Genomic DNA, 22,075 nt, shown 5'->3' on the forward strand with positions numbered 1-22,075 from the left:
TAGATCTCTTCCAGTCAGTTGGCCAAGTGGTTGTTCTCCAGATTTCTTGGCACAACTCGGTGAGCACATCCAGGGCAACATCTGTTATCTGAAATACTTCAATTGGTATACTATCTATTCCTGGGGCCTTATTTTTTGCTATTTCCTTCAAAGCAGCGTGAACTTCTTCAGTTTTACTACAACAAGGACGGGGACAGCATGAGTCACAATGGGTTTGACAGCAACTGGTTCCAAAATGAAGCCCACTCAGTGAGCTCAGGGTTTGGGGGGGAGGGGTTTGTCATTGTTTGGTTGTTGTTGTTTATCTGATTGCTTTCCTTTTAACACCTCTTAATTTGCCTTCCAGATGAAGTTGTTGAAATGTAGCATGGAATATGAAAAGATTTAAAACAGGGCTCCAACAAAAGGTAGGGGAAACATTATGCATTAGTTTTAATATTAATTACATAGTTCACAAATTACCCTTCATCTGAGTCTACCTTTATTTATACGTATCAAAAATCCACTGTGTCAGATGTAAAATTAGCTCTAGCTCTGAGAATCCTTGGACCCAAAAGGGGTAAAATTAAGTCCTACCTACGAGAAACAACAAAAATTGAATTGATATCAAATATCACAATCTCAAATTCCATTTGCATCTGCTAAAAATGCTTCCAGTTTCTCACTTATCCTTACCAATACCACCATCCAAGCGTGCATGTGTGTGTGTGGATGCGCTTTGAAGGTAGAGCACGAATTCTGTTCTCAGGATGTTATCTTTTGTGTGAATTCAAATTTGGGGGGAGGGGATTTTTTTCCTATAATTAGAAAGTAAATGCTTACAACTAAACATATGTACATACAGAAACCCAAGATTTTGACCAACCTTCCCATATATTCCTCAGAAATAAAAATATTCTAAACTGACATTCATAATGCCTTCAGGTGAACTGGAGAAATCTAAACTCAGATTCAAGGTCAAGGAGAGGGCAGGACCAAGTGGTTGATACAGAGCCAGAACCTAGGCTAGTCGGGGCTGTGTTCCTGGGAAGCCCGTCTCTCAGGCAGTGAAGACTACTCTGAAGCGAGCCAAAAACGTCCTCATTTCCCTTGTTGCTGAGATCACGCTGGTTTGGACTCCTGCTGACACCACACGCACAGAGAACTGCTCCTGAGGCTTTACAAAGCCGTGGCCTTCTGGAGGCAGACTGCCAGGTCTGTCTGGTGAGGTGCCTCTGGGTGTGTTCAAAGCACCAATGTTTCAGCCAGTTATTGAGTGTTCAACCATTAGCACCACAATTCGCTGTTGTTACTGTTGTTAGGTACCATCGAGTATGACTCATAGTGACCCTATGAACAACAGATCTGAACCCTATCCTATCCTGCGCCATCCTCTGAAACACTCGAGCCCACTGCTGCAGTCACTGTGTCAATCCACCTGGGCGAAGGTCTTCCACTCTTCTGTGGACCTTTCCAAGCAGGATGTCCCTCTCCAAGAAGTAACTTCTGGCAACAGCAGTATGTGAGACAAAGCTTCTTCGTCTGTGCCTCCAAGGAGCACTCTGGCTGCACTTTCCACAAGACATAGCTGCTTGTTCTTTTGGCAGTCTACAGGGCATGCAGTACTCTTCTCCAACACTACAGCTCAAAGCCATCAGTTCTTCTGTCATCCTTATTCATTGTCCAGCTCTCAGATCCAAAGCAAGTGACTGAAAAGACCACAGCCTAAATCAGGTACAGCTAAGTCCTCAAACTGACATCACTGCTCCTCAAGAATTTGGCGAGAATCTGGAGAGATCCCTGACTGCGACTTTCTCTGTGTGTCTGTGTGCCAGAGCCTTCTAACTCACCTTGTAGATTAAGCAGAGAAAAACATGACCAAATAAATTCTACTCACTCTCACCTAGGTACTCTCTCAGAGGCAAGCATGTACCTTCACACTTAGAGAAGTTCTTTTCTTTTCATATGCACAGATGACACCCCCTTGTAGATGCTGAACACCAGCATCTACTGGTGTGACAACTATAAGAGCAGTCCATGCATGCCTGGTAATGTGAGGACAGATACCCATGAGGCAGATTTCAGCACACATATTACCTTAAAGGTGGCTTCTGCTTTCTAAAATGTTTACTTTTGAAACTTTTAAAAGGGTCAGAATGGCCATTGCCCCAGGGAAGTAATTGCTATTTGCTCAAGTCTACAAGAGTCCCTGAGTTTTGTGGTACCGGCTGCCTGGTGCCTCTATTCTGCTAGTCTTTCTCTTTAATAAGACTTTCTCGCCATCATCACATATGCTGGTTCTTCCAGCTATTTTTCTCCAACAAACTGACTGCAGGCCATAAAGATGTTCAATAGCAATTAGGTTTTATTGTTCTCATCTCACTCACGCGCATCTAGAAGCCATCAAAGGGGGCCACACACATGTCCTCTGAGTCATTCCCTTTCTAAAATGTACCCCATGGACATGCTCCCATGTGGGTGCCCCAGGACACAGGTCCAGGGGTGCTGATATGCAGCATGATTAAAAGTCATAAAATGATGGACGCAGCCTAAATATTCAACACAAGACTGGCTCTACAGAGAGTGGGCGTGCATACAGCATGTGGCAGGAGAACCTTAGTGGAAATGGCTGAGGGGATTAGAGCTGGGATTGGGCAGAGGGGTAAGGCCGTTTTTAGACCTTTTCTGTAGGGTTTAGTTGCTTGCGTCGTTTGGTTGGTCATGTTGGGTGTTCTTTTTCCTTTGAGTCCATGAATAAATTCTTTAAAAAAATACATTTATTTAAAATTACATATAGATTACATACCTCCAGCAGAGGCTAGCCAAAGAATCATCTTTGCCAGAGCTATCTAACAGTGACACCTACTGGCAAAATCAATTCCTAGCCTGAATACTGGCTCCAAAAAGAAAGCCTAAAGTCAGCCTGGCACAGTCTTTTCAAAATGAGTCCAGTGAATTAATTTTTTTTTTAAGTGAACTGAGGGAGGGGAAAGAAAGGGAGAGGGGATAAAGTGTGCAGCAATGAATGAATGAAAATCTAACTTGCCTGTTAACTTTTGTTAAAATCACAATTAAAACTTTTACTTAAAAAAAAAAAAAGGAGTCCAGAAATCTGTCACAGTGAAACCTCATAAAAGGCGTGCTGGCGCTGGTGGCAGACTGCACAGGGAGAGGCGCCGCTAAGTCTCTGGCCGTTCAAATCCACCAGCGACGCTCAGGGAGTAAGATGGACACTCTCCTCCTATGTGATTTACAGCCTCAGAAACCCGCTGCAGGGTCAGTCGGGTCCAACTCAACAGTGGCGAGAGACAGAAAGCCTTCTAAGGAGCTCTTCACTAGTCCGAGGCCTTCGGAGTGCCGGACATAAAAGGACCATCTGGCTGAGAAGCTATGGTTCATTATGGTTTGTAGGGGCAGCCGTAAAAAGGGATGAAGAACCCCCCTGATCCTTTGGTGATGTGATCTCAGGCAGCAGTGAAGGCAGCAAGGCAGGGCACAGAGTCGCCCATCTGTCTAACAGCGGGATAGGGATGCAAATGGACACATATACTTGTATCTTTAAAATGGAAAGAGAAATTAGACCCCGAAATGCTGTGCAGGAAAGGGGGTGGGTTTGAGGAGAGGTTGCACTGAGTTGGCAGAAAGAAACCCAGCCACTGCCACGCCAGCCTCAATGCTGTGCAGTCGGAACAGATTCATAGCTGACCCTCTGGTGGGTTTTTAAAGGCAGCAAATCACACAAGAGGAGACTGTCCATCCTTCTTCCAAGAAGCAGCTGGTGGATTTGAACCGCCAGCCTTTGGGTTGGCAGTGCAGCTCCCTACTGACTAGAGCTCCCGAGTGGACAGCAACTAACAGCCCCAAAACATGAGTTTTCTCACAGCCATGTACCAACATGTGGAATATCTGTCATCTTCAAATGAAAACAGCACTTGGCCTGCACCCCCACCCCTAGCAAAACCTGTAAGGTGTCCCCCACCGCTCCCACCTCTCCACTCTGAGTCCACTCTCCTCATCTTCAAGCCCCACTGGGTGACAGAAACTGCTCTTGTCAAATGCACCAGTGACTGTCACACTGCCAGAGGCACAAGACACATGTCAGCCTTCCTCAACGTGGTCCCGCATCGGCCACCGCTCTCGCCCAACTCCTCCTCCAAACACTCGGTGCACTGGTCTCCCAGGACCCCACTGCCAGTCGGCTGTCGGCTCCACAGCACAGGCTGCTACTTGTCACTCCTGACAGTCAATCAAATCGCTGGGCTCCAAGTCCGTGCGGACCAGCACACTGGGTGAGGGTGTGCCGGTGTGGAGCACACACTCAGGGTCCTCGACCTCGCCTTGCTTTGGTCGATACTGCCTTTAATAAAGATTATGTTCTGGTTCACAATTATGTAAAATGGATGACCGCTTCCAAAACCTTCTCTCCAAAACATGATCATTTTCAGCATACGTGCTGCCGACATCTGCAGCCAGATCACTTTGTGGTGGGGAGGCCTCCTGGTGCTGCGGGGGGAGGGGGGCAGCTGATAGCAGCACTGGCCTATACCCACCAAAGCCTTCCCTGGGAGGGCCAGGCTGTCTCCAGACATTGCAAGACGAGCCCACAGGGACATACCTGGCCCGGGTGAGGACCACTGATCTATTACAATTACTCAGTGTGTCCTTTGAAGCACTAAAGCTTTTCATTTTTTTTCAAATATTTGTCATTTTTACGATATTTAATTTGTACAATTCTTTTTCTGCTGCAGCTTGTGTTTTGCTGTCATATCTAAGAAATTACCGCCTAACCCAAGGTTATGAGGATGTCAGGCTAAGCTTTCTTCTCAGAGTCACTGTTTTTATTCCATTTTTAGTAAATCTTGTATCTACTTGGATCCATAATTAACACTCTTAACACCAGCAGTCAAGAAATCAAAAGACACATTGCACTGGGAAAATCTACTGCCAGGGACCTCTCCAGAGTGCTGAAGAGCAACAATGTCAGTCTGGATACAAAGGTGCACCTAATCCAGGCCACGGTCCTCTCAATTACTTGTTATGCATCAGAGAGTTGGACAATGACTAAGGATGACAGAAGAATCGATGCCTTCGAATTGTGGTGCTGGAGAAAGAAGAGTCTTGAACATACCATGGACCACCAAGGAAACAAATAGGTCTATCTTGGAGAGGGTGAAGAAGCCAAGTCTCTATTTGGAGGCTAGGATTTTGAAGCTCTGCCTCACTTACTTTGGGCACATGGACAGGAGAGAGCAGTCCTCGGAGAAGGATATCATGCTCAGAAGGGTCGATGGACAGTGCAGGAGAGGGAGACCCTCGATGAGATGGATTGATACAGTGACTGGGACAATGGGGGTTAGTATGTCAGAAACCGTGAGACTGGCGAGCTCTGGTTGCCTAGTGGCAGGAAACTGCGCTGCAATCCCAGAAGTGCGCGGTTCAAATCCACCAGATGCTCTGCTGAAGAAGGAGGAACAATCGCCTCCTGTACCAGTCAGACCCAATTTGACGGTACACACATAAAAAAAAAAAAAAATGAAACCGTGAGACTGGCTCAGGACAGGGCAGGGTTCAGAGCTGCTATTCGTAGGGTCGCTATGCATCGCAGGTGACTCAATGGCACATAACAATAACATACTATGACAGGTTTACAAGCAGGAGTGACATCTACTTCCTAAACAACATTCCCCCAGAAACTCTAAGAACTTTGATAAATGTCGATAGTTGTAGAGGGGCTTTAGGCCTTTTGTTCGTAGGGTCGCTATGAGTCGTGCTCGACTCAAAGGCAGTCAACAACAACAGTATGAGATAAGGGTCTCTTACTCTTTTACATGTAGACACCAGTTGTCCTGTCACCATTGTTGAAAAAAAAAACCCCAAAACTTTTTTCCAGCAAAATGTCTTGATAACCTATATGAAGAATGTGGCACCAGGATTGGCGAAAGACTCAGTAACGACCTGCGTGATACACATGACACAGCCTTGCTCGCAGAAAGTGAAGTAGACTTCAAACACTCACTGCAGAAGGTCAAACGCTACAGCCTGAAATATAGGGTACATCTCAATAGCAGGAATTTTTTTTTTAATCACCCCTACTAGGCTGGCTGGAAGAAGAACAGTAACAATCTTTGATACAAATATGGAGGAAATTAAGCCCCTCATATAGTAGAGGCTGTCTGGACACTTTCTTCAGACAGTGAAACATAAGCAGGAGAGCTGTTTAACCACTGAGCCACCAGGGTGTCTTAGCACACACACACACACACACACACACACACACACACACACACAAGAGAGCCTCCAAAAGATCAGATGGGACCCTCTCCTCAGAAGCCTCCGAGGCAAGAAGGCAGCAAGATGACATATGTAAAGGCTGAAAGCGAAGAACTATCAAGCAAGAATTCTCTTTCTGGAAAAACTGTCTTTCAAAAACGAGGGCAAAATTATGATTCTCTCAGGTCTACCAAAGCTGAGGGAGTGTTGCCACTCGGGGCAGCCAGAGTGCTGCTTGGAGGCCAAGATGATAAAAGTTCATCTCACAGACTTTGAGCATGTTGCCACAAGAGCTTACTCCTTGGAGAGGGACATCATGCTTGGCAAGGTGGAGGGACAGAAGCAGAGAGGAAGACCCTCCACCAGGTGGATGCAGCAATAAACTTGAGCGTCTCAGAGATTGTGAGGCCAGTACAGGATAGGACAGAGTTCAGGTCTGTTGCTATGTTTCATACTCAACTCCATGGCACCTAACAACAGCAACAACATAAGAAATGCTAAGGGGAGTTCTTCTGCAAGAACTGAAAGGACATCCACTGGACAGGAGCTCAAGTCAGATGAAGGAAAGAAGACTTCTGAGTAAAAGGAATTTCTTGTGTAAACATAAAGTAGATTTCTCTTGGAACTCTCCTTAAGTACTATATGATTTAAAAGACAATTGCATAAAAATAATCATAAACCTATGTTATTGGGTATATAATGTACAATCTGTCATAATAACAACATAAATGGGAAGGAACGAAAAAAGGAATAGTGTTTTTGCCTATGTCGTTTATGTAAAATTGGTATCAATTTAAAGTAGACTGCTATGCATCTAAGATGTTAAATGCAAGCCCATTGGTATCCACAAAGAAAATACCTAATAGGAAAATACAAAGAGACAAAAGCTAATCAATGGTCACCAGTGACTGAGGGAAAAGGTGAACGGGTGTTATTGCTGAAATTGTGCTGAGTTTGTGTCTGGAGAAAGAACTTGTGGAAATAGACAGTGGTGATGATTTCACAGCATGGTAATATCCTGAAATGTACAATCAAAAATTGTGAAAAAGCCAAGTTTTAAATTTATATATGTTCTCAGGAGGGACCGATCCTTGGAAATAGAGGGTTAGTGAAAGACAGGAAGCCCGTCAACAAGATGGATTAACCCAGTGAGGGCACCGACAGGCAGGATCAGGCAAGGATCTCAAGACGGTCGCTATGAGCACAGCTGCCTCAACAACCACACACACACACACACACACACACACACACACACAGAGTCACACACCCCACGAGTCCTCAGGACTCTGTCCACGCACACAGCCACGGCCCACAGGCTATAACAGTTCAGAAATCCCAATCAGAGGGCAAGACACAGCACGCACAACAACTTGTTACACACAACACTAGCAACTCACATCTCAACACAAATGCACCGCCACGTGGATCACGGCAGAATGCATATGAACTTTAATACTCATGTCTGCTTGGGTTTTACTCCTTTTCATTCCAACATTCGTATGTGTTTCATTTCATAATCATCATTTCATATATACACACATATAAGCCTCACTACACACTCGCCTTTCCTTCCCCACTCATTCACTGATCACTGAACCTACTGCTCCAGACTGAGACATGCCGCCCGCCAGCAAGGCCAACATTCTCCCAGATGTCAAAGGGTCGGCCCCACGGAAAGCCCCAAGGCTGACAGAGGTACATGAGGAAACCACGTCTGACACGGAGAAATCATCAGCGATGCGGACGAGGACCAAGTTCAAGCCTGAACCCCTCTCTTGCAAAGACACAAAGCGTGTCTGAGAAGCCTAAAGAAAAGGGGCAAGACGAGGCTACAAAGTGGTGTCACAAAACGTTCAAGTCACATAGCGTCCTCTTTTCACAGAATGGATCAAAAGCATTGAATGATCATGACTACCTACATGCCATAACAGATAAGGAGCTGCGCTGCCATCCCCAAGGCAGGCGGTTCGAATCCACCAGGCGTGCTCTGTGAGAGATAGATGGGTAAACTTCTCCCATGCTATCTACAGCCTCAGAAAGCCCGCTGCTGGAGGCCCAGCTACAAGTCGGCTGCTACGCCACGGCACACAACAATAGTAGTGCATGAGAGAAAACAATGAAGCAGTGGTACTTTCTGCTGTACGAACAAGCCTTGACAACTTGACGCTCCAAGTGAAGGAAGCCGGTCACAAAGGACCACAGAGCGTATGATTCCACAGACAGAAAACAGAATGATCACAACTGCTTAGGGCTCGGATAACGAATGGGCTTTTGTGTTGCACAGCTCTGTGAATATACCTGAATCACTGAATTACACTTGAAATAAGTGAATTGTAAGGTATGCATCTCAATAAAGTGGTTATTTACAAGTGAGGGGTGTGTTTCCGTCAGTAACAACTGTAAGAAAGAAGGGACAGAGTTGGGGGGTGGAAGAGAGGAAAGACCCCTGGGACGGTTAGAAAGAAAGTCTCTGGTCACCAAGTTGGTCGGTTGATTTTGTTGGTGTGAGTGAGCTTCCCGAAGAAAAAGGCCGCAGGAAAGGGGCATCTCTGGCAGAGGGCATCTCGGGATCTGCTTGAGCAATGATTCAGAATGTCCAAGCACAAACTCCAAAGCATGGGAGGACCGGGGATATCGTGAGATGAACTGGTCAAGTGATAGATGACAGGGCACAATGGCCCTTGGTGTCTCACCAAGAAACGTGGCCCGAGTGCTCGAAGTGAAAAGGAACTGGTGCGAGGCGCAAGGCTGCAGCACGGTTGTCACTTTTGTTTTAGAAAGGTAGATGACAGCCAGTGTGGGAGCAAGACTGACGGGGGCAAGCCAAGGGACGAGACAGCCCATTTCTTCACACTGACTGTTAGAAATTGTTGTCATAGCCAATTTAATCCTTTGCTAAACATTAGATTTGAAAGCTGCTATGAAGAACAATCACTCTAGGACTGTGTCTTCAAGGCAAAGCCAATCAGAGGGGTTGTAGAGCGGTATGATAGAGTAATAATAATGAAAATATACACACATCACTTTAAATAGTCTGGTGCTCTAAGGGAGAGAGGGAGAACCACAAGGCCCTTAGGACTTTAGGCAAGAACCAGAAAACAAACAATAAAGGTGGGCCCAAAAGAGTAATAAACCACTTACCAGTGGAATGGGGGTATTGGGGTCAAATTCTGTGGAATCAGCATCTGAAGATTAAGAAAATACTCAATAAGCCTTCAATATTGCCGAACGGTTTGGCTTGGTTTGGTTTTGCTTGACAAACACGGGCCTTACCTTTCCAATTCAGACAGTTTCTGGCGAACTCAATTACTGCTAGCTGCATCCCAAGGCAAACTCCTGTTTCAGAAAGCACAAATAAGAAGGAAATCAACAATGGCAGTTCCTCCAAGAGTGAAACAGCATTAGCAGAGGGCCCTACAGTTCCAGCCCAGCAAAACACCCAAGAGAACCCAACACAGCAACACGACCAGGTTCATAGCAGCACCAGTCACTGTGGCCAAAAGGTGGAAACCCCCCCCAAATGCCCATCAGCAGAACGTAGTACACACACCCAGTGGGGGACTTCTCAGTGCTGCCACATGCCACAACATACAGGAACCCTGACGGCCTTGGGTGGCATAGGCCAGACACAATGCCACTTTGAGAAACTATCTAGACTAAGCAGGCATATAGAAAACAAAGTTCAGCTGTGGTGCCCAGGGGCAGGAGGGAAGGGGGAGGGAGATCTTACTTGAAGGGATGCCGAGTTTCTGTTAAAGATACTGAAGAACTCTGGGACATGGACAGGGACCATGGCAGCATGATAAACGTGTTACCAAACTGTACTAGTGAAAATGGTGGAAATGGCAAATGTGTAACTGTATTTTACCACCTTTTAAAAAAAGCTGAATGGATCTGTTTGGCGTTGATTTGTGCTGTCTGTTCTTTGCTTTGCTGTCTGTCTCCTCCATCTAGAATGCATACTCTGCGTTCACTGCTTGATCCTCTGCGCTCAGGGCAGTTGCAGTGGGGTTTAGCTTGCCCAGGAGCAATCCCTCCCGCACCCATTCCCGGGCTGAGGGAAAAAGCAGGCTGAGGCAGAAGAGAGGCCAGGATTCCAAAGGCAAATTCTGCTCCCAAATCCGTCCCCACACTGAGGCCCACGAGCGGCTCCCTCAGAGTTGACCTTACAATACCCCAACTCAATTTGCCACCTGTCAGCACAGACTCTGGCAGCAGGCTGTCGACACTAGAACCCAAGGAGCGCTCACCTGGAGCAGTGGAGTGAGGCGTCCACCAGGCCCCCCTTACAACTGATAGGATGAAGAAAAGTAGCAGCTTGGGGAGGTGGCACATTCTCTCGGATGTCAGTGTGATAAAGGACAAGGAAGGGAGACGAAAATGGACTGAGTGCTGTTCAATAATGGATCAAGGCAGAGAGCTGTGAGAGCCCAGGCTGTTGCCACAGGGATCTCCCATAATCCATCTCTCCATTCCAAGCGAGCTCACTACACATGGACACAGGTCAGGGTAGAGACAAAGCCAACACACACCTCCTAGATTCGGGAGCTTCCAGCCTCCGAGTGTGTTTGCTTCTCTCCACTAAACAAACACCAGAGAAACAGCCTAGATGTTATTAAACACAGAGATACAGTACACCAGGAAGGAGAAGAGAAAACAATACCACTGGGCATGCCAACATCAAAGCTGGTAAGTGTGAAACAGCTGGAAAGCCTCACACTCCAATTTAAATGAAAAGGTTCCAAAGACCAGAACCTTCCACATTGTGATGCCCCTTCCATGGGGAGGTAAGCGGTCGTTCTGACGGCATATTCTACAGTAAACATTGAAACTTCCACTTCATTCTCTCCCTACTTACACAGAATATCGTGGTGTTCTGTGGACTAGCTTTTACTTGATGTGGTGAGAGGATGGGTAGAGGAGTGGAAGAGTTAATGGCAGGTCGGGGAGCCCGTGGTTAATGTGCTGAGTTGCTAACTGAAAGGGTACAGCTTTGCGTTTACCCAGAGACACTCGGAAGAAAGCCCTGATCTACTTGTGAAAAACCAGCCATTGAAAGCCTTGAAGAGCACAGCTCGACCCTGACACACAAGGAGTGGCCATGAGTCAGAACCGAAGGCAACTAGCGAAGGGCACATGCCACAGTGACTTCCCCAGCCTGTGGTTACACAACCACAATGGCAGCAGGTCCTTTAAACAGATCAGAAAGTGCACAAACATACTAGAAAGGGCCAGGTAGTCAATATTCTGGGCTTTGAAGACTGTAGGCTCTCAAAACCCTTCTAATTGTACTGCAAATGCTGCCATAGATAAAACGGAAACAAATTAGTATGGCTGTGTTCCAATCAAACTTACTTTCTCACAACAGACTGCAGCCAGCCTTGGTTTCCAGGCTGTCACTTGCCAGCAACTGTAGCTGACTTAGTGACTGAACTTCCCGAGCTAAGAGCGTACCTTTCACTCTCATGCTACTTGCTGTTGGTGCTGTTGGTGTTAATCACCACCTTGCGCTGACCTCCGGAGGGTTTGCACAGGCAGTAAATCACACAGGAGGAGACTGCTCACCTTTCTCCCGCTGACCACAAGGTAGACTCAAACAGCATGCCCTCAGGTTGGCAGCACAACTCTTTCTCACTACACTACCAGTGCTCCCCTGTTAGTTATGAGGTGTCAAGGATCTAATACAGTCACCATTAGGAGAAAGGAACATTAGTTTTACCCAGAAAAGGAATCTTCTTTGTTCTTGCCCAAGAAATCGCTTGGAGTTTTCCCAGCGTGCCTCTGACTCCGAAGCCTCCGGGCACAAGAATACCACTGCAACCGACACAAGATGGGGATGAGTTGGAAGAGCCCCTCTTCTCAGTTTCTCGGTTAAATCATTCATGCCTACCGATCCCCAGTCCAATGCTTAACACAAATCACTGATGAATATGCATGAGGTCCATTTTCGGAACTGGCTGGCGGATTTCACACGCTGAACTTTCTCCTTGAAACCGTCCCAGTGTTACAGAAAAGCTGCAGCACTGTCTCCTGACTGGCCTGGACGATGCTGCCAGCCAGGCCCTCTGTGGCCTCTCAGCAGAGTCACTGGGAAGCCCAGCTCGACAACAAATGGCACTAGGAGAAGAAGCTGAATCAAAACAGGCTGAGGGTCTGCCCGCGGGCAGTGCCAGCTCAGTGCTAGAATTCTTGGCTTCTGTGTGGGAGACATGGGTTTGCGGCCCAGCCCTTGCACCTCCACACGACCGTCTGTGGAGGCCTGCATGTTGATGTGTTGCTGATGCAGAACATCCACTCTAAGGCCAACTAGGAAGAAAAGCTTCTTTCTGACAATGAGCCCTTGAAAGCACCATGACTATCACAGTGGTTCCACCTGCATCAGACCACAGGGCCCGTACAGGGCCTGCTCTGTCCTGCTGGCCTTGGGGTCATTGAGGGAGGGACAAGGAAAACAAGTGACCAGGAACTTGTAACAATGAGGTTCTTTTCAAAGTACTGCCGTAAAAACGATAAGCTGCATTACATAATCAGAAAGGGCTAAATCGGGCCAGTCAGCCTAAGATTTTAATTGCCCCTTAAGTAGCAGAGAAGAAAAAAAAAAGACTTCCTGGCTGAAAGGCTCCTCCGACCTTCTAGGCAAACCCTCCCTTGACTGGGGAGGAGGAGTCGCTCTCGTGGTACAATGCTGCCCCCTAGAGGTCTACGCGTTATTTACGAAATAAAACCGAACTGCAAAAGCCATGGCCTAGAACAGATAATCAGAAGTGTGCGTTCTCATTCCTGCACTTTTCTTATATGAAAAGTCCATTCCCATTGCTGCATCAGTTAGTAGCCTTGAAGCTCCCATGCTAAAAGTCAAAGTTCGATACACACTCCATCCCATATCCCTCTTCTCCCTACATGAGCCCCATTCCCTGTGCCCCCACCCCACCACCACATCAAGTTGGCAAGGCAGCATAGCCTCCTGCAATGACCACAGCACCCCAAGCTCCCACTCAGAAACCGATCCATTCTGAGTTCCCTGGGTCACTCTGGAAAGGGCATCCAGGGTAGTGTCCATGGGTACTCACTCGGCTTTGCAGATCTTCTGCCATGCTTCGTGGAATTTCACAGGCTCCTCATTTTTGGTGCTTTGCTCCAGGTCAATGGAGTCTATGTACTGAAAAACATGCAAAGATTAAAGGGACATTGGCGTGGTCCGTAGAGAGTCAAGCTTCTAACCCAAAGGCTCCACCACTCTGGCGGTTCAAATCCACCAGCGGCTCCAGGAGCCAGGGCAGTCTCTGCAGACCTGCTGGAGGGTCAGCTATGAGTGAGTTCTGACTAGACAGCACCGAGTTGTTTAGTTTTTCTATCAAAAACCCTGTGACACACCACTCCCTAAACGGTTCTAGAGCAAACACTGGCCTGTACACTGGACATTTCCAGGTCTTTCTCCCGCGGTGAGTTTGAAGCTAGATGCTTAACCATTGCACCACCAGGACTCCTGAGGACTCAGGGCAGCAGTAAATGAGAAACTTCTGTTTGGGGTGATGAAAAGATGGTGACGATAGGCCGTAGTTTGCGGTTTAACAACATGGGGACGGTAATAAATGCCACAATAATATCCACTCAAAAATGGGTTCAATGGCAAATTGTGTGGTTTTTATGTCTTACCACAATAAATTATTTCTTTAAAACATTGTGAAAGGCATTGAGGATTGTCCACAATAACTAAAAGAAACACTCAAATGTGCCTCAACCGATGACTAGATGAACAAAATGTGCTACACACATACAGTGGAATACTATTCAGCCAGAAAAAGGGACAAAGTACTGAGAAATGCTACACGAACCACACATAGTAGATGAATCTTGAAAACATGCTTCGTGAAAGCAGCCAGACACAAAGGGTCACATATGCTATGATTAGAAGTATGTGTCATATCCAGAACAGGTATATTCAGAGAGATAGATCGGTGAGTGCCAAGCACTGGGAGGAGATAAGAAGTGAGTGAATGATTCCCTCTGGAGATGATGGTAATATTCTGGAGGTGGACAGAGGGGCTAGTTGCACAACACTGTAAATTTGCTCAATTACACTGGATCGTTCATTCTGAAATGGTTAAAATGGTGTATTTCATACTAAGCATATTATCCCACAACTTTTTTTTTCCATGTCCACCTCTTTAATCATCCACATGATTTTTTCATTCAGCAATAAACTCTCATTTGCATTTTGGCAGGTGACAGTTGGCTGTCCCCTTTCAGAAGTATGGGGGACGAGAAAGTAGCATTAATCTCCATTTTTAATTAACATCTCACACTCCACTAAGAAGCCAGGGGTCTTCTAGGCCCCAGCACGGAGGAAGGAAACACCAAAAAAGGGGCTCCCCCCTGGGCAGGAAGGCCTGAAGGAGAGTCCCCAGGACCTTCTCCAGAGGAGCAGAGCTGCAGGCATCACCATTTCTTTGCCCTGGCCCTGGCCCAACCTTAATGAGCACACTCAGAACAAAGAACACATTGTTTCTAGGGCAAAACTCTTCTGGTGGCAGGAAAACACTTCTTTCCTGCCCTGTGGAGGCCTTCAGAAAGCCCAGCAGCAATGGTGCAGTCACTGCATAGCCCTTGGCCGGGCGTCACTATGTCCTCCTCATGCCCTGACATGAGTGCTCTAATGAGAAGACACACACTCTTCAGAGAGCCTGCTGTCCCCACTGGGCATACACCTTACTCCAGAGGACACCCCAGCTTCCCTGCTTCTCCCATCTGGATGCCATTTTCACCCCATAAAGCTGGGACATGCTACATCGGGTGGGGTGGGGCACTCTTCCCACCATCTGGCCCACTTTGCAGCTCTCTGATGCATGTGCCTTGTGCACTCTGACCCTAGGGATGGAGGGGGCCAAGGAGGGTGAGGACAGCAGGTGCGGTGACCGTGCCCTGTGTTCCTCATTACCCATGCATACACTCAGAGCTTCCAAGTGAACCTGCCCTCATCTCAGCTGGCCTAAATGTGGCTTAAACGTGTCACGCAGAAAGGACTGGACTCCCATGTCCGGCAGTCACGGGACAGAAGGTGGGAGAGGACGAGCATCTCTGGAGCCAGGGGCACGTCACAGGCTCTTCACCTGGGGCCCACCACAGGCTCACCTATTACAAGCTCTCCATGGTCTTATTTATGTTAACCAGTTTTTCAAATGACGCTTCAATGTTGGTTTTAGAATCTCTTGGTTTCAAAAACCAAACCAAAATAACAACAAAAATCTCAAGTATCTCAAACCGAGCAAATAAATAGCATTACATGGGTCTAACATGGGAATTTGAGAGTGATAGAGGGGTAAGACACTGGGGTCACTCCCTGGCCTGTGTGGAGCCTATGCCTGGCTCAGAGTCAGCTGAGAAGACAGCATGGAGCCACTGGACTTTTCTCTCAAGTCCAGGGAAGCAGAATAGAGAAGTTAGGTCACCCTCCCAAGCACAGTGGTGGGTCAAGGTCCCTTGGAAGGACTGCTCGGGATCAGACGAGGAGCTGGTACAGGGGACCTCCAGCATCTTCTGACCACTGGCACAGGCTGGGGACAGCTTTATCCCACAATTTAAAAAAAAAAAGACAAACTTACACTAAGAGAATGTGAAAAGGCCATTATTCAAACTGTACTTAGCAGAGGCAAATGTCAATGAATTCTAATAAATGAAAAATTGTGTACACAGGAGACCTTAAATAAATCAGTGCCATTCATTTAACTCCAAATCACAGCAAGTCGGTAGGATGGAGAACTGTCCCACTGGGTAGCCAGCCAAGCCTGGAAACCTTGATGGAAGCCAACGGTTTCCTCTTTCTCCCATCGAGTGGATGAATGGCGGGTTTGATCTGTCTACTTTTTGGTTAGTAGCCAAGACTGGAACTACTCTACCACCAGGACTCCTACTAGTCCTTACGTAATTATTCCTTTAGTGTTTCTCTCTTTAAAATGACTACCTAAATATATTTTAAGCTACAAAATGTGACAGGCTTTATAACAATCTGTGCTCTGGTGCCTGTGGCACGGTTGGTTCTTCTCAAAGAAGTGGGAAGATGATGGATGAGAGGGACAGAAAGTGAAAAATTCCTCAAAAGGACAAAATAAAAAGAAATTAGAACATGAGAGATAAAAAAGAAGACAGAGGAAGTGTAATAGTCCTGAGGTTGTCTTCTAAGAGAAAGTTACTTCACTTCTTGAAGATATAAATATCTCTTTTTTGCTTAGTATCGCACAGTTTTGCCACTTAAATTCAGAAAATGAGGCCTGCTTGAATTGTGAAGGAGCCCTGTGGCTCGTCTGTGGGGAGCTGCACTGCTAACAAGCCTCCCTGGAGGTTCGATTCCACCAGCAGCTCCGGGGAGAAAGATAGGCATTCTCTTCCCATGCAATTGACAGCCTCTCGAAACCCTGCTGGGGTCAGCTAGGAGCTGGTCCCAGGTCCACAGCCGGGAGGGACTGAGCGGGTGAACTGTGAAATACCTGCTCTCAGGATGACAGCTGGGACGTATTCTCAGCCTAGTCAACTTTGAAAATGGTTTTACTGAAACAGCTTTTAACATTTTTAAAAGACGTGTAGTAGATAACTACACCTCTCCTATGCCATAACGCTTATTTTTAAACACGAATCACTGTTTGCCAACTATAATAATTCCAGGTTAGAAAAGGGAATATGGTTGTTGTTGTTGTGTTTTTTTTTAAGTTGAACATGGCATTTTTTTAAAAACCTGGACTCAATTCCAGAGCCGAAGGGAAAAGTAATTTCTAGTGATTTCTTGTTAGCCAAACATAACACATTTAACAAGCATGAAATACATGCTAAGACTGATTTCCAATACTGCGCCTTAAACCTGTGTGAAGAAGAGTTTTAACACAGCAGGCTCAAGACTGGGAAAGGCCCGTTTGCCAGGCTGGCCCTCGGCTGGCATCTGGGAACTTCGATTTCAGGAAGATTTCCACCATCAGCTGGTCTGACTGGCTCCTTGTGCTTCTGCACAAACAACACGGTTCGTGCAGAACACCTGCCTGCCTTGAGGGAGAGCCTGGCAATTTGGAACGTGTTAGGTGGAAGAAGCCTACGACCAGCCCCCAATATAGCCGTGAGCTGTGGGTCTCTACAAGAGCTTCCTGGTAGACATTGTGTACAGGCTGCACAACTCATTGGTGTGAAGAGTCAGCGTGTCTTACACATCCTCATGGGCAGAGGGCTCTGGAAGTGTGGAACTAGTCTCCCCAGGCTTCACCCAGTGCACCTTTTCCCTCTGCCGATTTCACTAAAATAAATCACAGCTGTGAACACGACTTGAGAGTCCTCGTAGCAAAACATCGAAACTGGAGGTGATCTTAGAGACCCCAACACAACCTGCCTCTGTGACAGATGAAACACGGCTGAGATGTGTGGAAGGCCCAAAGCAGGACTCACCATGAGATTCAACTTGTGGTTGATGGCCAAGGCCGAGTGTTCCAGGGCCTTGAACACGGAGGCGTAGCAGTCCCTGAGCTTGGTGTATTTGCCAACCAGGGCTATGGAGCACGTTTTCTGTAACCTTTCATACCTGGGGAGAAGAGAGGCTCACAGGTTATCTGTATCTAACATAACGTTACAAACATTACAATGAGACTGTTATAGTAAACCCTTCAAAGCAGATGAGTTTCACACTTGATATAGCTGACCCAAAATTTCCTCTAAATAATGAAAACTGTGTATGGCAACAGACTACAACATCCTAAGAGATCCCAGAGCTGGCTTACACGCCAGCCATCAATTGCCACTGAGTAAAGGACACTGGTGGTGCTTCTAACCTGAAGGCGGCACCTCTCTGGTGGTTTAAATCCAGCAGGTGCTCGGCGGGACAAGGATGGGCAGGCTGTTCCCCTGAGAATAAAACCTCAGAAAACCCAACAGAGGATCAGCTATGAAGTTGTGACTCGATGTCAATGAGTTGAGGGAGCGACCGGACAGACAGGGTTTCGCAGGCTGTACAGCGACAGAGGTAGGCTGCCGTCTGTTCCCCCGGTGGGTTCAGGGCGCTAACCTTCCAGTTAGCGGCCGACATGTGACCCGCTGCACCGTCACAGCTCCACAAGCAGACACCAATTGGGAAAAAGAGAGACGTCTGAAGCTGCTTTTAATATGGCATTGTGTAAGAAAATGCATTTTGAATGGCAGTTGAAAAACATTCCAAGTGTGAAAAATAATGTATCCAAACTTTATAAATAAATCAGCATAAAATAAAACAAACAACGTTCCAGTCTTAACTCTGTAAGGTGACACTGCGTAGGAAAATGCATTCAAAGAGTGGGCATTCAATACTGCTACACTCCCAGCCAGCACACAAGCCAGGTTATTCATGATAGGCCTGAAGAATGGTGCTAAGAGAACCATTTAAAATATTACAAGCCATTGAGATCATTTTTATGAGAAAATTCTGTTCTCCATACAAGTCTCCATCACATTTTTCCCTTAGAGAGACAATCTTTTCGTGCGGCTTTTGTCAGGAAATCTGCTCAAAGAAAGAACATAAGAAATATCTGGTCTGGTATAAGGTATGTGCAAATGGCATCTTGGGACTGATGGGGGGTTTTAGGGCTTTGATATTACAAAGCGTCTTGGGACAAAAGTGTTACCATGGTGAGGAGTGCTCTTCCTTCACACCCTGTCATCAGCCAGGGCTACAAAGAGCGAGAGAGGAGCTTTTACACACAGGCTGGTGGAGAAAGCGCACCGGAAGCTACCCATTCAAACTGCTAGTAAGATGACTGAAGTGCCTACATTTATGACCAATGTCATGTTGCTCTAGAGTCTCCCAAGCTGCCCGTGCTTCTCCCCACTTCCACATGCAGGATGCAAATTACAGAAAAGAACAGGATATCCAGGAAGTGGAGGGACAAGTATCGGAGACGCGATTAGCGGGGAGCAGAGGAGGCTTCCTGGCCAAAGTGTGACACCCGCACACCACTTGACAGGCGTGCTACCAGGAGGAGGAAGACTGGCATCAACACCATCCGGTCCCCACTGTCTGGATTTCCCTAGGACGGAGGCATCATGCAGCAGCCTCTGCCTGTCTCCCTCTCGCTTCCCAGAGCGCTTCCTTCTGGGATCTTCGGGCTCCTGAAGAGCTTCAAGGAAGGTTCTGGGCCCACAGCCTCCAGCCTGCTCCACTTTTGGGACCTAAAGGCCGGCTCTGGAGGCCTTTTAGCCTAGCCAAGCACAGGGACACTTTCTTGCCTCTGGCCTCGGGGTCCAGCAGTAATCTAACCCAGTTTCCCAGGGACCCTGGCAGCTAGGCAGCACTGGACCTCCACTGTCCACCGTCCCAGCTGCCGCTCTGACCTCTGTTTGCCTCCTGATCCCCTGCTGCACAGAGGGGACAGGAGCCCCCATCACATTGTCAACAGAGAAAGCAAGGCCAACAGCACTTTCCCTTCAAATCCCGGTGAGTTGAATGCCGGCCCCTCCCCGACCTGGGCATCTGATCTTATATGTAAAGAAAGTCGTAATTAAGGCTCTCCACATGGGCTCATCCTCATTAGATTGGGCCTGCAAGCCAATGACGGCCAATCAAAAGCTGAGAAGTACTAAAGCAATTTACAACTGCATCACAAGTAAAGCTTCTGTGTAAAGGACACTGGCAGGGACATGATCAGCAAACTGCATGAACCAAAAGACAGCTCAAATCCACCAGCGGCTCCAGGGCAGAAGGACGGGGCGGCTCCTCTTGTTGAGATTTCGTTGTGGAAACACAGTGAAGGGCTGCAGGAGTCGGAGAAGAAACAGCAAGCTTCTTGTGTTGTTGGGTTTGGTTTTTTTCCAAAGCTTCTGTATGGCCTGGTCCAGGAGGCAGTCCACGGGGCGCGGAGGTGACACTGCACCGGCTTACACCAACCCCAGTGACGCTGCTGCCCCTCGGATCTTCCAGGCTGTGTTCTTTATGAGCGTAGATCACCAGGACTTCCTTCCACAGAGCTGCTGGCTGGGTTTGAATTGCCAACCCTTTCATTAGCAGCCAACAGTTGCACTACTAGGGTTCCTTGTAGAATTGGCTTTGGAACCCCAGCAAGGTAAACACAGCTAGACAAGGGCAGGCCTAACATACACATAGAGAAAGCTGACCTTGATCTCGTTACTCTGTAAGTACTGTGAATCCTGCTCCCTGCCCCACCCCAAACCCACAAATTAACCATGAATGTATTCGTCCGCCTTTGCATGTACCTGTCGGCCATGTTTCTCCACTTGAAAAGCAAATTAGTCGCAGAATCTGTCACAGGCAGGTCCAACCTCTCCTTAAAATACTTAACGATGCCTTGTTCATCCAAAAGCACAGGTACTCGGTATGTGGAAGAAACATCGTGGATACATATTACCTGATAAAGGAGGAAAAAAGAATGTGCTGAAAAGGAACAGACTCCTAATGCCTCATAGTGAGACCCTTCAGCTCAACAAGGAAGCAAACCCAAGGCAGACAGTGGCGGTTGACTTAGGGGGATAGAAGAACACGAACGCCAAGGGATCCCAAGCAGATGCAGAGGACAAGGCAGCCCCCAGCTCACGGCGACCCCACGCTGCCTCCCCTGTGCCGTGCCTATGCGGGATTGTGGACCAGGCCATGGGATCCTAAGGATTTTACTAAAGCCATTTGCAGAAGTAGATACGGAAATGCGTTCGGCATCGTAGTAACATGCCAAGCGTCCACAGATGTGGGGTGGCTCCACATGAGGCGTGCTGGCCAGGAATCAAACCCATGTCTCTTACCTAGAAGGTGAGAACCCTACCAGTGATCCACCACAGAACTTTTAACACACGGTTTAAACTTGGTTTATAATTAAGTTACACTACTTAATCAAAAGTCCAATTGCTTTGGGGAAAGCAGCTATCAGGGACATCTTCAAAGTGCTAAAGAGCAACAATGTTAGTCTAGAGACTAAGGTGCACCTGATTCAAACTACGGTTTTTGTAATTAGTTGCTATGCATCAGAGAGCTGGACAATGACTAGAGATGACAGAAGAATTGATGCCTTTGAGCCATGTGCTGGAGAAGGGTATTGAGTACCAAGAAAACAAACAGGTTTATCTTGGAGAAGGTGAAACCAAGCTCCTCGGAGGCAAGGATTCTGAAGCTCTGTGTCACATACTCTCACATACTTTTTCACCAAGGGGCCAATCCTTGGTGAAGGACATCATGCTTGGAAGGGTGGAGGGACAATGCAGGAGAGGAAGACCCCAGACTGACACAGTAATTAGGATAAAGGAGGTAGGTGTGGCAGAGTCAGTAAGACTAGCTGAGACTAGGGCAGGATTCAGAAGTATTGTATATAGGGTCACTATGAGTCACAGGCAATTCAATGGCATCTAACAACAACAATTACAAAGCTCTTTGAAATTGTCACTCTTCCCCTGGAACCAGGGCTGTGTTGTATGTCAATCTTCAAGAGTGACAGTCCAAAGCACCATGCTGTCAGCCTGGGGGGCAGAAGGAGCACAGAACGCAGCCTCGTGTCTCGTAAATATGGGATTATTTGTGTGTTTCTGTGGTAGGTGTTGCTCCCCTGAGGTTTCTCCCCCTGATCCCTTCATTTTGGCATATTTACATGCATGTATTTAGCATAATAAAATTAATTACAGCTGCCAGAGGGGACCAACACCAATCCAAATCCACACCAACTGCCCAATTCTGATTCACGGCAGTGCTGGAGGACAGAGCAGAACTACCCTGAAGGGAATCCAATCTTCACAGAAGCAGATGGTCTCATCTCTTTCCCATGGAGCAGCTGATGATAGGCTTGAACCACCAACCCTTTTGATTTGCAGTCATGTGCTTTAACCA

The 22,075-nt window shown here is 47.2% G+C and overlaps 1 protein-coding gene across 1 annotated transcript in view; it reads right to left on the reverse strand.

The window, feature by feature from the left end:
* Window positions 1-22,075, reverse strand: part of CTPS2 (CTP synthase 2) — a 107,762-nt gene that overhangs the window by 62,594 nt on the left and 23,093 nt on the right. The window contains exons 7-12 of the mRNA XM_006892430.1: window positions 20,464-20,615; window positions 17,674-17,806; window positions 13,320-13,408; window positions 11,969-12,063; window positions 9,523-9,585; window positions 9,391-9,434 (exon numbers count right to left, since the gene is read on the reverse strand). Of these exons, the coding sequence (XP_006892492.1) occupies window positions 9,391-9,434; window positions 9,523-9,585; window positions 11,969-12,063; window positions 13,320-13,408; window positions 17,674-17,806; window positions 20,464-20,615 (576 nt within the window). The remainder of the gene's footprint in view (window positions 1-9,390; window positions 9,435-9,522; window positions 9,586-11,968; window positions 12,064-13,319; window positions 13,409-17,673; window positions 17,807-20,463; window positions 20,616-22,075) is intronic.

The sequence above is a fragment of the Elephantulus edwardii genome, unplaced genomic scaffold (assembly GCF_000299155.1).
Source record: "Elephantulus edwardii isolate Elephantulus edwardi_28Jun2011 unplaced genomic scaffold, EleEdw1.0 scaffold00115, whole genome shotgun sequence".
Classification (NCBI taxonomy): Eukaryota; Metazoa; Chordata; class Mammalia; order Macroscelidea; family Macroscelididae; genus Elephantulus; species Elephantulus edwardii.